At 45.9% G+C, this 17,545-nt stretch overlaps 1 protein-coding gene across 1 annotated transcript in view; it reads right to left on the bottom strand.

Moving 5' to 3' along the window:
• HSPA12B (heat shock protein family A (Hsp70) member 12B) overlaps positions 1-17,545 on the bottom strand; it is a 220,093-nt gene that overhangs the window by 16,879 nt on the left and 185,669 nt on the right. Inside the window, exon 11 of the mRNA XM_078674545.1 lies at positions 15,522-15,625. Within this exon, the coding sequence (XP_078530671.1) occupies positions 15,522-15,625 (104 nt within the window). The remainder of the gene's footprint in view (positions 1-15,521; positions 15,626-17,545) is intronic.

Below are 17,545 nucleotides of genomic sequence, written 5' to 3'. Positions count from 1 at the left end.
AGAGCTTTGCCGAGTTGTTTGAGAGCAACAGCGGCAGCTGCGGCGTCCATTCGACAGTCCGCAGGTCTGGTCATGGATAATATGCTTACGGTGATGGTTCCGCATGCAGTTGACACTCTCTTGAACCGAACGAAAACTCAACATTTGACGAGCGCAAGGTTGTCTGGGTATGAGCTGACGTTACTGGCTAGTCACATAAGGATAAAACGGTGTAATGTGTTGAACCCAGCAACATTGTTGCCGATCAACACGGAGTCAAGTGATGTAGCACCACATGACTGTTATCTAAGAACCGAAAAAGAGACGAAGGGTCGTATTGACCTAAAGGATATTCCATTGGTAGATCCCGATGGTACTTTGTATGTTGATGGTTCCTGTTTTAATTTACCGAATGGTGATGTGACGACTGCGTATGCTGTAGTGACGTTGAGAACGGTTGTGGAATCTACGAGATTAAATCAGAACTCGGCTCAGGCTGCTGAGTTGATCGCCTTGACGAGAGCGTGTGTGTTGTCCAGAGGAAAACGGGTGAATGTGTTCACAGACAGTCAGTATGCTTTTGGTGTGGCACATAGTTTTGGGCGATTGTGGAAAGAAAGAGGATTCTTAACGTCGCATGGCACAAAGATTCAGCATGGACAGCTTGTGAATGACCTTTTAGATGCACTCACATTGCCTAAACAGGTGGCCATAATTAAATGTAGTGCGCATCGAAAAGTGACAGATGATGTTGGTCGTGGTAATGCGTTTGCAGATGAGACTGCTAAGGAGACAGCGAAAGATCTGACAAATCGAATGTATGTTACAAGTTCAGTGAGATGGCCTGCGGAAACTAGTATGTGTGAGGACACAGTGGAGAGTGTGAAGGAAATACAGAATGAGGCCACTGAAATGGAGAAGACTAAGTGGAAAGAAAGCACGGGAAAATTAGATGAGGATGGATGTTGGGTTGATTTGTCAGAGAAACAGAGATGGATGTTACCGGATGCATATGTGCTTGCTGTTGTTACAATGGCCCATGGCACAGCACATATTAGCTCAAAGGGCATATGCAAGTTGTTGTCTCCCGTATGGAAGAATGATGGGATTACTAAATGTGCAGAGAGAGTGGTTAAGAATTGCATGGTATGTTTGATGCATAATCCCGGTAAGGGCACCCACACTCCACCTGGTCATTTTGCCCCTCCTACATGTCCTTTCGAAGTTATCCAATTGGACTTCATCCACATGGAGAGATGCAATAATTTAAAGTATGTGCTGGTTGTGGTTTGTGCGTTCTCCAGATGGATTGAGGCTTACCCCCTTAAGGATAATACTGCCCTATCCACAGCTAAAATTCTGCTAAAAGAGTATTTCCCCAGGTATGGCATGCCTCGGATTGTATGGTCGGACAACGGAAGTGAGTTTGTGGGGAGTGTGATGAAGAGTGTGTGTCGTGGTTTAGGAATATCCCAGAAATTCCATAGTGCTAATCATCCTCAGTCAGCGGGTTTGGTGGAAGGATACAATGGCACCCTGAAACTAAAACTTGCTCAAATTCAGGCAACAACTGGTTTATCATGGCCTGACGCTTTGCCTCTAGCTCTCTTATCAACCAGGGCTACTGTACACTCTCGAGTAGGGCTTAGCCCATATGAGATTGTGTTCGGCCGCCCTGCGAACATTTGGGGGGTTCCGAGACCTAAAGAATTGAACAGACTTGAATATCCAATGTTAATTGATTATCTATATGATCTGACTGCTAAATTGAGTTTGATTCATCAACAGGTCTTTGAGGCTCTGCCGTCACAAACAGAGGGTCCTGGTCATCGGCTCCAACCAGGGGACTGGGTCCTCACTAGAAATTTCGGACGAAAACGCCATCTTGAGCCGAGATTTGTGGGACCCTTCCAGGTGCTACTAGCAACGAGGACGGCGGTTCGACTGGAGGGACGGAAACACTGGGTGCATGCCACCCACACCAAGAAGGTTCCGCTTCCTCTGCCGGCAGACACATGGATACGTAAAGGTTTTTCCTCGTCTGAAACTGACGTTCCCCAGCGCTTTGTCCCATTTAGCGAAGCTCAGACCATAGGGAACACTTCAGTGTTATCTGACATCCCTGTTGATTGCTCTCAAACAATTTCTCTTCCTTCAACGTTGGGGAATATAAGTACTGAACAATTGCCTGGACAATCGAACACTCATTCGCCATCCACTCCACTGTTTGAAGATCAGACTCAACCCGGGAGAAGTCGATACTCTCTTCGACCGCGCGTTAAGGACAAATAAAAGAGTTCTGTTTTTTTATTCCCTTTTTGAATTTACAGTACCCCTTACTGTTGTCATGAACATTGTGGACATTATATATTGTGTTTACCTTTTTTCTTTTCATGCAGCTAAGAGACTATTATTGAATGAATTCTAATTCATTTAACCTATCATCTGGGTTGGCCGTAGGGCCGTGCGGGTACTTCCTTCTGTTTAGCAATTTCTGGGAACTCCTGGGAATTGGCAATCGCTACTCAGAACGAAGTGCGTCAAGAACGGTTTTTTGAGGATGGACTTCTCGAAGCTGTCGGAAAGAGAGAAAATGTTGGCGCAAAGATCAAAAGTGTTTTGTACAAAATGTTTTCTATTTCAGATCTTTATGTTGGTCCTAACCGTTTCGATGCTACTGGTGGGTGGGGTATATTTTGGGATTCAATTATTATTACCTTCCATTTCACCTACTCCTCCTTCTCATGATCTAAATTTCGTCTCTACTGTTTCTCCACATTCTTTTCACCTACTGCCTCAACATGAACAAGTCAGACATTTGTCCTATCCTACTTCCCCCTTTGCCCTGAGTAAGTGACCAGGAGCCCAGCTCCCACAGCAGCGTGGCTTGCTAGCCAGCAGCCACCACCCGAAGGCTCCCTTTCCCTCATTGGATATCATTGGGCCTAACTACCTCTGCACCCGGCCGCCCCTGTGCTGCTGGGGCTGAACCAATTGTACCCACCTGACCCTGGGGGACCCCTGAGTCTATGCCCAGAACCTTATCTTCACCAGCCAAGTACTCACATGGAAACCGGTAACTCGCTTACTTGCCATTGGATAACATTGACTAACTTTGACTCGAAAATTTTCGAAGTGTGAGGTTTTGGAAATTGAAAATATTCATATAAAATCAGCCGAGTTCCGAATTCCAAAGCACTCACCTGCAAGCAGGGGAGAAGCAATTACTGTACCTTGTAGCCCAGTGCTGAACCGCAAAAGTAATCCTTACCGGGTTTACCAGTAATCTGTATTTTCTCCATAGGAACCCATTATCTGCTTTTCTCTGAAATTTCTTCTAGGTGTCTACTTTTGAAAACTTGAAATATTCCTTAAAAATCATACGAAATACTGAAACTCAATTACCTACCTGTTGTAAGTAAAAAGACCCCAGTGCTGGCCCCAGGACGCCAGTACTGGATTACAAAAGTAACGCGATCGTACTTTACCTGTAACCTGAATTTTCTCCCATTGGATAACATTGTCAGATTTACCTTGAAAAGTTTCTAGGTGTGAACTTTTAAAACAGCTTTATATTCATGCAAATTCACTATAGTAACTAAGATCTGCTTAAACCGGCTCAGCTTAGGACTATGCTGCCGCTATGCAGCACTCCGATGTTGTCTTTAATCAACCTGTCATTATCCTCAGGTGTAGTGCCTACTAGGTGGAAGCAGGCCATAGTCACACCCATATTGAAGAAGGCTACCCTCGATCCTCTCAAACCTGAGAACTACCGCCCGATCTCTTTGCTTCCCTGGGCCACAAAAGTTGCTGAGGCCCATGTGAACGGTATCCTGGCAGACCATCTTACCAGAGCTAACATCTTAGACCCAACTCAGAATGGGTTCCGTGCGGGCCACAGCACGGAGACTGCCCTACTTTCCATGGTCGAACATCTGCGATCTGTGCTTGATGCGGGTCGGACAGCGGCACTATTCTTATTAGATCTGAGTGCCGCGTTCGACACCGTATCGCACAGGATCTTACTTCAGCGACTGGAGGAAGTAGGAGTCAAGGGCTCTGCCCTATGCTGGTTTTGATCCTTTCTTACGGATAGGTCGTTCCAGGTTGCGATTCCACCTGGCAAGTCTAAACCGTACCCGTTGTCTCTGGGGGTCCCACAGGGGTCTTCGTTGAGCCCCACTCTCTTTAATCTTTACGTGAGACCGCTGGCTGCGGTCGTCAGGCAATGGGGCCTGACGATGGTCTCATATGCTGATGACACGCAGCTGGCGGTCACGTTGAGTGGGGACTCTGATGTGGAGGCCCTCAGGTTCCGGGACGGCTTACGGGCAGTGGCCAATTGGATGAACTCTAACTGTCTCCAGTTGAACACCAAGAAGACAGAGGTCATGGTGGTAGGCAAGCAAGTGGGGTTGTGGGGCGACGACTGGTGGCCTTCTGAACTGGGTGTGACCCCCTCTCCGGTATCGGAGATAAAAAATCTTGGGGTTTGGCTTGATCCAACACTTAGTTTTATCTGCCACACCAAGAGGGTGGCGGCCTCTTGCTATGGCGTTATTAGAGGACTAAGGCCTATAATGAGATTCTTTGATGCCCCCACCAGACAGCTGGTGGTTCAGGCATCAGTACTGTCTCGACTGGACTACGCCACCTCGCTCTTGGCCGGGATAAATCAGGCTGAACTTATTCGGCTGCAGCGAGTTCAAAACGCTGCGGCCAGAATAGTGGTAGGTTTGCCTAGACGGTGCTCGGTCTCCAAGACGATGCACTCGCTTCATTGGCTCCCTGTAACTCAGAGGATTAAATTCAAGGTTCTCTGCCTGGCATTTAAAATCCTCAAAGGTATGTCTCCCCAAATTCTGGCGAATCTTTTAATTCCTTATGTCCCTTTGCGGACTCTGAGATCTTTGGGCCAGAACTTGGCAGTGGTTCCACGCTTTAGGCTGAGTAGAACTGGCGGCCGCTCCTTTCGAGTACTGGCAGCGAAGTGGTGGAACCTCCTCCCTTCTGAGACTCTGGCAATTGATGACCTTCTTCAGTTTAGACGCGCTATCAAAACCTTATTGTTTGTCTAAATTTAGGTTCTTCTCTGCGCCAGACTGATGTTGTGTTGTGTTTGCCTTCTCATAGCGCCAGGACGCCCCTTTGCTGGGGCAGCTGTTGCGCTGTACAAATATTAATAACATAACATAACATAACATAAAACGGTTTTACTAAATTGGTTTCAGTTTAGACCCCAGGACTGAATCTAGGATCTAGTCCTGGACCTACTAGAGTAATCTGTGTGGTAATCAACTGTATTTATATGCTGAAAAACCCATTGAGCTCAATGCTAAAGTGTATCCAGACTTGTGTTGCCTTCAACAACCCCTGTATTCATTGTGTTCACAAACTTTATTGCTTCTTTGCAAAGCAACATCATGAGAGTATTTATATCCAGAAAAGTATATTTTTTTGCCTGTTGGTTCTAAAAATAAAACAACTATATCTTTTGATATAAAAACAATTGGACTGGTGTTCAGTCTTTGAGTGTGTGAAATCCTTTGCTGACTGAGTGTGTACAACAAATGATTTGCACTGCCCCCTGGTACTGCCTTACTGCTCGACCAAGCTACCACTTTTGAGAGTAAGGTCAGTCCTGACTTTAACCTCTGTTATACCTTTGGGGTTGGTGGACTCTGTACACACTGTACTTCATTATAGTCCAGTATATATAGAGCCACTTTCTCACATTGTAACACTAAGTATTGTGTGATGTGGCTAGTGGGCCTTATGATGAGATAGTAAGTATTGTGGGTTTTGTGGCTGGTGGGCCTTATGATGTGATACTAAGTATTGTGTGATGTGGCTAGGGGGCCTTATGATGTGATACTAAGTATTGTGTGATGTGGCGGGTGGGCCTTATGATGTGATACTATGTATTGTGTGATGTGGCTGATGGGCCTTATGATGTGATACTAAGTATTGTGTGATGTGGCTGGTGGGCCTTATGATGTGATACTAAGTATTGTGTGATGTGGCTGGTGGGTCTCATGATGTGATACTAAGTATTGTGTGATGTGGCTGGTGGGCCTTATGATGTGATACTAAGTATTGTGTGATGTGGCTGGTGGGCCTTATGATGTGATACTAAGTATTGTGTGATGTGGCTAGTGGGCCTTATAATGTGATACTTAGTATTGTGGGTTTTGTGGCTAGTGGGCCTTATGATGTGATACTAAGTATTGTGTGATGTGGCTGGTGGGCCTTATGATGTGATACTAAGTATTGTGTGATGTGGCTGGTGGACCTTATGATGTAATACTAAGTATTGTGTGATGTGGCTAGTGGGCCTTATGATGTGATACTAAGTATAGTGTGATGTGGCTGGTGGGCCTTATGATGTGATACTAAGTATTGTGTGATGTGGCTGGTGGGCCTTATGATGTGATACTAAGTATTGTGTGACGTGGCTGGTGGGCCTTATCATGTAATACTAAGTATTGTGTGATGTGACTGGTGGGCCTTATGATGTGATACTAAGTATTGTGTGATGTGGCGGGTGGGCCTTATGATGTAATACTAAGTATTGTGTGATGTGGCTGGTGGGCCTTAACATGTAATACAAAGTATTGTGTGATGTGGCTGGTGGGCCTTATCATGTAATACAAAGTATTGTGTGATGTGGCTGGTGGGCCTTATCATGTAATACAAAGTATTGTGTGATGTGGCTGGTGGGCCTTATCATGTAATACAAAGTACTGTGTGATATGGCTGATGGGCCTTATCATGTAATACAAAGTATTGTGTGATATGGCTGGTGGGCCTTATCATGTAATACTAACCCAGTGCATAGAAGTGGACCTTGGATTCGCTCTCAGCAATCCCTAGCTCAGTCCTGCTAGAGTGGCAAAGAGCAGTCAGGTTTACTAAGAGTAACATCTGTAAAGCATTTTATCAATCAGGTCGTATTTGAAGAATGCTGCTTGTCACCCGACGGGTCTCCAGGTGCTTGCTGCTGGCCTCAGTCGAAAAGCCAGGTCTTGAGTCCCTTGCTGAACTTGGTCCGCGATGGTGCAGCGCAGAGTGGAGGGATAGGGTGTTCCATGTTTTGGCGGCAAGGTGGGAGAAGGAGCATCCCCCAGTGCGGCTGTGACGAATGCGCGGAATCTCGGCGAGGTGTGCTGAGCGTAGGTTCCAGTGTGACTGGTGGAAGTGTAGGCGGTGGTTCAGGTAGGCAGGCCCTTGGTTATGGAGGGCGTGGGTCAGGAGCTTGAATTAGGATCTCTTCTGAACAGGGAGACAGTGGAGGTCCTACGGGTGTTGGGTAATGTGTGTTCTTTTGGGTAGGTAGCGGATCAGTCTGGCTACCGTGTTCTGGATTGACTGTAGTCATTGCATGAGTTTGATGGTGGTGCCAGCAAAGAGGGCGTTGCAGTAGTCCAGTCGGCTGGTGGTGAGGGCCTGGGTTACTGTTTTCCTGGTGTTGATGGGGAGCCACTTGAAGATCTTGTGGAGCATGCGGAGCGAGTGGAATCAGGCTGAGGAGATGGCATTGACTTGACATTTCATTGATAGTTTCCTGTTGGGAATGATGCTGAGGTTGCAGGCATGGTCTTTTGGAGTGGAGGTGGATCCGAGTTCCGATGGCCACCAGGAATCGTTCCATAGAGTGGTGTGATTGTCGAAGAAGAAGAATACAGTTGTGGAAGTTGGTCTTTGGAGAGGTGGGGTCGACTGAGAGCAATAGGATGAGCTGTGCATCGTCGGCGACGTTGTTGATGTGGCGAGATCTGACAATGTCCACGAGTGGTGTCATGTAGATGTTGAAGAGGGTAGGCCTGAGGGATGAACCTTGTGGTACACCTCAGAAGATGTGTTTTGCCTGTGATATGAAAGGGGGGAGTCGGGTCTTTCTGGGGTGTCCCGTGAGGAAGGATGCCATCCATTTGAGAGCATCGCCTGTGAAGCCAAAGTGCAGAAGGCGATTCGATTGATGAGAGTGTGGTGGGAGACCATGTTGAAGGCTGCGATGAGGTCTAATAGGATCAGGGCAGCTGCTTCTCTTCTGTCCATTAGGGTGTGAATGTCGTCCATTGGGGTGATAAATGCTGTCTCAGTGCTGTGGTTGGATCTGAAGCCTGACTGTGAAGGGTCAAGAAGGTTGTTTTTCTGCAGGTGTTGGGTAAGTTGGAGGTTGATGGCCTTCTCCAGTACCTTGGCAGAGAAGGAGAGCAGCGAGATGGGTTGGTAGTTCTTGAGCTCTCTTGGTCTGCTGAGAGTTTCTTGAGGAGTGGTCTGACCTTGGTGTTTCCAGGCATCTGGGTAGGTGGCCATGCTTAGCAAGGTGTTGGGGGTGGTGGTGAGCTGGCAGCTAATCTCGTCTCTGCTGAGGTTGAAGAGCTGGTGGGGGCAGGGGTCAGTGGGTGCTCCTGAGTGGATTGTGTTCATTCGCTTGAATGTGTCCGATGTGCTGAGTTGTTTCCATGCCGTGAGATGGTGGTTGGTGGTGGTGGTTGGCTGATGGCTGAGGAGGTTGGTGGGTTGGGCGTTGAAGTTTTTATAGATGGTTGCTATCTCGGTGTGGAAATGGTCAGCAAGGGCGTCGTAGAGTTTTCATGTACCAACATTGACAATAGGTAAATGGCACGACTTAAAAGAAATCCTGCCACCACTTTATAAAAATAGATTGTATTTTTATATAAATATTGACACCAAAATGAACTTGCTATGTTGCATATAACTGGAGTTATAGAATTCCAAAACATTAAACAATAAATGCAGTTGAAGCTGTCAAATGTTTACCATTGAAGTGAATGGGGGAAAACACAGGTGACACCCGGCCACCTGCAGGGTGATTTCAAATAAACCCTCTTGTTGATAAGGTCTTGGGGTCCCTAGATCAAGTCTCAACAGTCAGTACTTCGTTACTTTGCCTAGGGAGTCTGGGTGCAGAGGTTACTTGGCTGTCCTTGGTCCTGACAAGATCCGCAGGAGCTCTAAAAAAATGCAGCACTTGACAAAGCCACACTTGGCGGTGGAGTTACACTCTACCCTTATCGAGTAGAGGCCTTCGGGGTCCCACGACCCAGGTTCAACAACTAGAATTCTTCTATCTTGCTCAGTGGCTCCGGGTGCAACGGTAGCTGGCAGCTGCCAATCATCAGGGTAGGTCGTGCCGAAGATGTTTTGCCTACACTCGACGACACCTCCTTCAGGATACGGGGACACAGTGGCAGGGTAATTTCCGGCATCAGTCACTGCTGATGTGAGTTGTCCTCGGGCTGGAGATGTCACTCAAGGGTTCGACCACCCTACTGGCGATCACCAAGCCTTGGCTGCAGCAAATGTAGTCCAACGGCCCCAACAACGCTGAGGATGCCTGACTTCACCTTGGGGGTGCCCAGGAGTGGGCTCCTCACAGGGAAAGGCCAGGAAGGGTTCCTCGGCGGTATTCGTACAAGCGCCGAGATGCCTACGGGTAGTCGTGCGCTATACAAGTGCGTAATCATTTCATTTCATGGCTAGTTCGGCAGCTGGAATTCAAAAGGAGTGAAGTAGCGGCTTGGAAACACCACTTCTCCACGGGCTCACCCTAGACAGGCCCAGCGGGTCGCAATTCTCGCCACACAGCACGTCAATTTTCCTGTTGCTTGCAGAGGACTGGACCCACCAGTCCAAGGGAGACTGCTTCAGTTTCTGGCATCCAATGGAGTCCCTCTTCCTGGAGGTAATGAGCTTTTCCCATAGACAGCCGTTGAACACACGGTTCAGTGGTGTGTATATATGGTCTCTTCAGGGCACTTGTGTCCTTTTTTTCTGCACTGCTGAAGAGTCCAAAGTCCTGTTGTCAGTGACAGCATCTTCTCTGGGCCTCTTCTTGGGTTCAAAGTGAGAGCTGGGGTTCTGGTATCAGGGGTGCCCTTAAAAGCCTTGATTAGGGGGCATAAAGTGTGTGAGGGACAGTGGTCAATGGGCTACTAGTCACTGCGGCTAACCCACCCCTGTAGTGACAACATCCTGTGGGTGTACGTCACTGGGCTACCTAGAATACTCTATTTCAGGGTCTCCCAATATAGCACCTTTCCTTGGCTATAAAGACCTCCTAGCCCCCCCTAAAGGTGGGGATAACCTTTTGGGGGTGTACGCCTCCTGACTTCCTAATTTTCCATCCTGCCTGCATGCTGATGCAGTTTCAGTCACGGGAAGGGTTTGTCCTTTGAGTGGAGGACAAGTAAATTACATATCAAGGGCGATGAAGCCTTTGAGGCTCACTGCCTTGATTACTGTAAACACTAGCCATCCTGGTAGGGAGCAGGTGTGACCTCCTTCCTGCCCAGGCCTTTGTCTCCATCCAGGAGAAGTGCCAGCACAACACACCAGGAGGGCACACCCATGTCTTTGCGGAAAACGGCTCGGGGAAGCCCGCTAAGGCACTGGATTGCTGTAAAGAGGGTTCACCCACTCAGAGTAACACAGTTGTGCATGCCATCTTACCCTTGACACAAACATTGTGCTTGGGATGAAAAAGCATGGTGGTTGAGACCCAACACAACACAATTCGGTGTCACCATAATGGAACTGACTATCTTGAGTTTTCTCGGTAGCCAGCACATGTTATTCTATGGACTGCCAGTCACTCACAGTAAATTCAGGCTTTAGAGGGTTAGGGGATATATATGGGTAAATAGATATATCCACTCCATTAATGTAGTGCACCATACCTTCTGGGCTAGAGAAGGCATACCTGAAGGGTGACAATTATATTAAAGGCAGTGGTGTGGCTCTGCAGCACGTGGTGTGTGCAGAGCTCTTCTTGAGCAGACAGGCTGCTCGTGCAGGCCTGCCATGGCAGCCCAGCAGTGGTACTGTTACTTGGGTGACACATGATGGCTCAATAGAGTGTTGCAACCCTGGTAACCCCTTTTATCACCCTTGCCCTGGGTATCATGAGTACCATATACTAGGGACTTACAAGGAGTGAGAGGTGCCGTGCCAATTGGGTGCACCAATTCACAATTACCTTTTTGGGAAAGAGCACTGGCACTGGGGCCCGGTTAGCAGGTCCCAGCACATTATAAGAGTCAAAAACCAGCATCTGGTAGTTCTAATGAGGGTAAAAAGTAGGGGGGCATCTGCAAAGAAGCCGAGTTTCCAACACCCTCCATTTATGACCTGAGGCATTTTTGCTGACCCATGTGCTGTGTTGGTGATTCTCTATGAAGTAATCCCTTCTGTACACCAGATTAAATACAGGAGCGTTCCCTCTCCATTCTCGCTGAACAACTTAACCCCTTCGCTGCGGGGGTTAATCCCCCGCTGTGCTGGGGGGGAGGGGGCGCGCACAGCGCCCGCATGCTCATGACAAGCTGATCTCGTCATGAGGCACGGCGCTCCTGTGCTCATGACGAGCTCAGCTCGTCACAGGTGCATTACCTGCCGTGGAACGCTCAGCACAGCAGGGGAATTATCCCCGCATGCGAGCGTTCCACGGAGCGCCGTGCCTCATGACGAGCTCAGCTCGGCATGAGCCTCGAGGAGGTTAAGTTACTCCTCCCTGTAAGGAAAAGCACATTTATGTACATTTCCAGGGCGCATAGAAACATGAAATGTTGGTGAAGACAGACTAGTCATGTGGGCCCACAGATGTTTAATGTGAGAGGAATGGACAGACATGTTGAATATGGTGCACGGTCAACAAGAGCAGCTGTCAAAAAGCCTGACCAAGAAAGACGCTCATTAGTACAAGGATCAGAGTCGCCTCCATATGCACTTCCTGTATTAATGTACTTTTGTATGTGCACTTCCTGTCATCATTTGTGTAGTAACTGCTTATGAGAATATTGTTTGCTTGTGAAAAAGAAGCTTTTGTATTGCTTGGCATCAAAAGCCTTTCGACATGGCTGAAGTCCTGGGTAGTTTAAGGGACACAAGAGCTACCAATTTAAAGTAGTATCACTTACCTTAGATCTGGTATCTGAATCTGAAGGAGAAATTGAATCGCTCAGACATACGCAGGGCCTCACTAGAGCCATGGAGTCTGCCCAATGGGATCAATATGCAGTCAATCGCCCCATTGGCGGTCTGAGATCGACTGTAACTCCCCGGATCCACTGTGTTTCACGCAGATAATTATGCTGCTAGAAGCAGATGAACTATCCCAATGAAACTCAGGGGGGCAATGTTAAAATCTTGGGGAAATCTCAAGTGAAACTCCACATTTCCCCTGTAATTCCACCTTTCTGAGGATACATCTCATAATCTCCCATGATTCCCTTCCCCGGTGCCACCAATGCCCTTGGTGTAAGAAATTCTTTCAAGGGAGAGGAAGTACTATGTCTTGGTCTATTATAAGGCCCATATATGTGTTTACAAACATTAAGACTTTAGACCTGTTCCCAACAACAAGAATGGGATATCACTCAGAGTTTAGGTGAAAAGGGATTCTTATGGGAGTAACAAAAGAAGAAATTCTACTTCAGAGTTTTATTTTATTTTTTACTGGGAGAGTCCTGAAGAGGTAATATCTAGGCATTGTGTAGAATATATCACACTCAAAAACAAAAAGTACTGTCACAGAGAGACCTGGCTACAAAGGGATCTCCCTTTAAGAGGACAAAATCCCTCACACACCAGAGGTGGAATGCTACATCATTTGGGTTCTCCTCGTGCGTGATGCCTAGTCACGGCATAGGCTACAACTTCCTCTATGAGAGGGAGTAACTCAGGGATGTTTTGTATAGAGGAAGGTATACTAAATCTATACTTACTGTTATAAAGAGAGAACACAAACCTTTGAGCCAGGTAAACTACAAAAGTAATGCACCAATCATTACACCCAATACACCATTTGAAAGGGGAGATGTGGCAGAAGGACATAGGCTATAGATATGTACACCATATACATTAAAAAAGCAAAAACGCCAAAAGTGGTAAAGTAGTCCCTTGGGGGCGTGGTCGTTGCCGTGGGCGTCTCAAACAACAAATGTGGGCGTTTACAGGGCCGTGCCAAGTGCAAATAACAAACATAGGCCAAGCGACTTCACAACACACTTGCATATGCACACATAGAGAGGAAATGCGCTTTCACTGAATTTAGAATGCACAATATGCAGACATAGAGCGGAAATGCGCTTTCAATTAATTTCTAACAAACATTTGCAAATCCCAACACATACAGCGGAAATGCGCTTTCAATGAATTTAAATTCACACATACAGCGCGGTAGCACCAATATACAAAAACAGCAGAGGTGCGCGCTATAAGAAATATACACACATTCGTTGCAGTTACCCAGACAACATTGACGCCTTCGCATTAAAAACCGGGCAGGCCTTCCATCGACGAGGAGTGTCAAATGACGCCACACAGGGGGCAGGATTAATCGCATACTACACCAATCACAACGCACTAAAGAAAACACACACAGGACTTCGGCTTACCAAAAAAAAAGTCTTTAACCATTGGCCATTGACCAACGACGTCACAGGGGGGTAAACACGAACAAAAAAAGCCGACATTTCTTAACGGAGAAACGCAATCGACTGCGCATTTACGAGACTTTCCTCACATCTTGCGGACAAGATAAAACGCTTACAATAAAACATACGAATAACGAAAATAACACAACTGCCCATAATCACTCGAGCACTGCCAGGACTTCACCACACAATTGACAAAACAAACGGGAAACTTCTTTGAAGGGATACAAAAACGAACACACGGAAAGAGCCTTCAAAAGAAAAAAATACATTAAACAGGTGGCACGACACTTTCCTCACATCTTGCGGACAACATAAAACGCGGAAAACAATACATACGAATTAAAAAAATAACACAAGTGGGCCAAATCAGTTGAACAGGGCCAGGACTTGCACAGACAACTCTTCTGCGGGGCGGGCGGGGGCCCTGAAGCAGCCTTTTGCTCCCGGACAACGTCGGGACGGGCTGCTAGTACCACAATAAAGAGCTAAAGAGCAAATGAAAAAAGTGAGGATAATAGACTAGCTCCGAGGTATGCAATATCCCTTTATTTGTGCATCCCTGGCCCAGGATTAAAAATAAGGTACTAGCAGGAAAAAACATATACCCGAAGTTAGTGTCAAAATGTAGTCGACATTTTTCAGCATAGTAACCCTCACGTAGAGGTGTAGCTTTTTAGTGCTGCTGCTCAATGTATATATAAAATTTCCAGTGTCAAGAAAAGATATATCAAATAAATAAAACCGTCCAGTGATCCTGTAAGCTCGTCTTAGTAGGGTGGATTCACTGGTGGTTCCCGGTAATGTTGGAGAAAAAGCCCCACCTCAACCTGGCTTGTGGCTCAGAAAGACTCACCATGTTGGTCGGAGAAAGTCTGATACCTTTCGTGGCCATAGCAAAACCCTGTGATGGGTTATTTTGTAGCATGCCATGACCAAATGTGGAGGCCCAGGTAAGGCTGGCAGCCCATCCAAACAGGCGTATACACCAGACAAGAGGATTTAATGTTTTGCTTCTGAAAAGAGGAGTCTCTGAATCAGTGGCTCGATGGGAAATAAATATTTAACTTTCAAGGCACCCTAAGTAAAATGTTCAATTGAATGAAACAGCCCTGTTGAGGGACACAAGGAGATCTATGGTAAAATCATATTTTCACTGTGATTTAAATGTTACCTCTGCACATCTGAGACACATTTACAGATAAGTAATGTCCCACCTGGTGGTAATGTTCGAGTTGGTGCGCAACTGCAAACCAAATCCAGGGGCACAGTGGAATGTCACATATTCTGTAACTTTTTGCATTTGTTTACCATACTAATTAATCCAAATTCAATCCATGTACTCCAAAACTTTTAATTTCATTCCATTTTATTTTGATCTTTCCACACGTGATTTGCGTTACGTTTTTAAACAGCTTCTCATGCCTTGGATATGCAAATCCATGCCTTTTTCCAGGCACACAAAGACGTAAACCATCCTCGACTGTTAGTGATAATGTTCTGGTCAGTCTCTGAACCAGTGGCTCAATGGGAAATAAATGTTTAACTGCCTGGCACCCTAAGTAAAATGTTCAATTGAATGAAACAGCCCTGTTGAGGGACACAAGGAGATCTCTGGTAAACTCATATTTTCACTGTGATTTAAATGTTACCTCTGCACATCTGAGCCACATTTACACATAAGTAATGTCCCACCTGGTGGTAAGCCTGCTTGAATAGAGGTGCATTATTAAACTCCAGGAAATGTGTGAGTGGTGAAGACTTCCTGGCTAACTCACAGGATTCTATGTGAGTCCAAATAAAAATTCTGAAATCTACTCCAAACATAAGAGTAATTCAACAGAAATGTTTACCCGGGCCTTGAAGGTTCAGGCTTCAGGACTGGGGTTTACTGTTCTTCCAATGCTTATTTTGCACACCAAAATTCAACATGGATGGACAAAATAGTTGAGAATCTGAAATAGTTGTTTTTTTAGTGCGTTTGTAAACACATGAACAGTTCTACCATACTATGGGGAAAAGTGCAATGTCACAGTTCTATACATCAATAACCGACCCCGGCCATGGTTTGCGTACCTATGTGTTGGACAATTTTGCTGATGGTCGGCTGGAAGAGTTCATTCATGGCCTCCGATGACATTCTCAGCATGCCTTGCGATGACCATTTCACAAAATTGACACTGTGGGCGAAAACATATTAAATGACCATCACTGAGGTGAGATATGACATGAGACTAAAGCATTTATGTATATCACTCGAGCATCATCTTGAGGTGGAAGTATGTTCTTAATAGAATAAAATCACAAAAAGCATCCAATGGTTCTACATAGTAATACATACTTGACCTTGCAGTCCTCACCAAGGTCTAACTGTAGATACATCATGTGACAAATAACACGCACATATTTAAGTTTGTCATCATTTATTGAACAAAACAGTAATTCCTGTCAGCCTGCGTGGAACTCCCTTAATCAGCCTTAACTTGTGGTAAACACTTCTGTTAAGATAATTTCAGTCTCTCACATTGGATGGCAGAAATTCTGGCCCCCTCCTCTTGACAAAACAGCTCAAGTTTGGTGATATTTGAGGGTATTTATTTATGCACAATCCTCTTCAAGTCCCACTACAGCATCTCAGTGGGGTTGAGGTCTGCACTTTTGCTTGGCCTTTGAAAATTAGGGGCCTTTTTTACAAGAAAATGACGCACCGGCGGTTCAATGGGCTCGTAAATTAGCCCCTGGGGCCATATTATCAAGAACGGTGATAACATTATCCCAGTTTTAGCGGCTGGAAACTGCCGCTAAAATGGCTACAAGGGCCTTGATAATAGGCCCTTGAGAATTCCAATAGAAGCCTAGGTTTGATTGTCCTTCACACTAGAACCTGGGCTTCTATGTGAATTCTTGAGGGCATATTATCAAGCCCCCTTATCGCAGTTTTAGCGGCAGTTTCCTGCTGCTAAAGTGGCGATAATGTTATTGCGGTTCTTGATAATAAGCCCCTAGGTTTTTTCCCTACCATTGAGCAGTAGCTTTGCTGGTGTGTTTCAGATCATTGTCTTGTTGCCTGGCCCACATTGGCTAAGCCTTTGCTGTTGGGCAGTTGCTGTAACATCTGCCTCTAGAATGTGCTGGTTTAGGGTGTAATTCCTGGTGGACTCAAGGATTTGGCATCATCTTCACTTGGACTTAAGCAACTTGAAAGGAAGAGGGCTAGAACTTCTCAGTGAAGATGTGATACTTTGTTTTTTTTTCAATAAAAACGTATTTACTGTTTTTTATCTGACAGTACAAAAAAAAGAATAAAAACATTTTAACACAATAAGGAAAAAGAAAATCAGCCCTGCCCTCCTCCCACCGCTTCTGACTGGTATTGTAGATGACCATGGATTGCCCCAAACAGGCACATAAATGTATTCACACCTTTGTCTGTGCCCATCCCGATTAAGTAGGAGTCTCAGATCTACAGATCTCAAGCCCAGTTGGTCCCTTAACACTCCCATGATGTTGACACCAACTCACCCATACTTTATGGTGTTTCTGTGGACAGCCTTTAGGGGTTTTAGTAGGTTTTTCCATACTTATACACTGGTCGAGACCTCTTTTCCATTATTCCATTGAGGGGGGTTCTTAGCTTGTCATCTGCAAGCAATATCCCTTTGTAAATAACAAACCAAACCGCTGTAATGCCCGCTTGAATCTATAATTGTCTAAACCTACATTTCCTCCTCCCCAGTAATGAGCCTTGCGATGTGATGCTTGTAATAGGAGAGTACCGGCACTTCGCGGTTGCAAATAGGCCCTCTGGGATACACTGCTCAATGTTTAATTTGTGAAATTATAAGTGCCAGGGCCCGAGGTATTCACAGGTCCCTCCTGTGGTTTTATTATTTTCTTAAGTATATTGAACACCTTTTCTTATTTATGAGCTCTGTTCCAAATTAGATAGCGCCACCATGTGGTGGACTGTCATAAATAAGTGCTGGTGTTTAGAAACAAGTCCTGGAGCTAGGCACTGGCAAACACTGGCACAAATTAAGCACTGCCATTAGTGGACATTAATTAGATGAAAGTCGATGTCTTGGCCATCTACTTCCTGT

The sequence above is a fragment of the Lissotriton helveticus genome, chromosome 2_1 (assembly GCF_964261635.1).
Source record: "Lissotriton helveticus chromosome 2_1, aLisHel1.1, whole genome shotgun sequence".
Classification (NCBI taxonomy): domain Eukaryota; kingdom Metazoa; phylum Chordata; class Amphibia; order Caudata; family Salamandridae; genus Lissotriton; species Lissotriton helveticus.
This window is presented reverse-complemented; position numbering and strand designations above follow the sequence as displayed.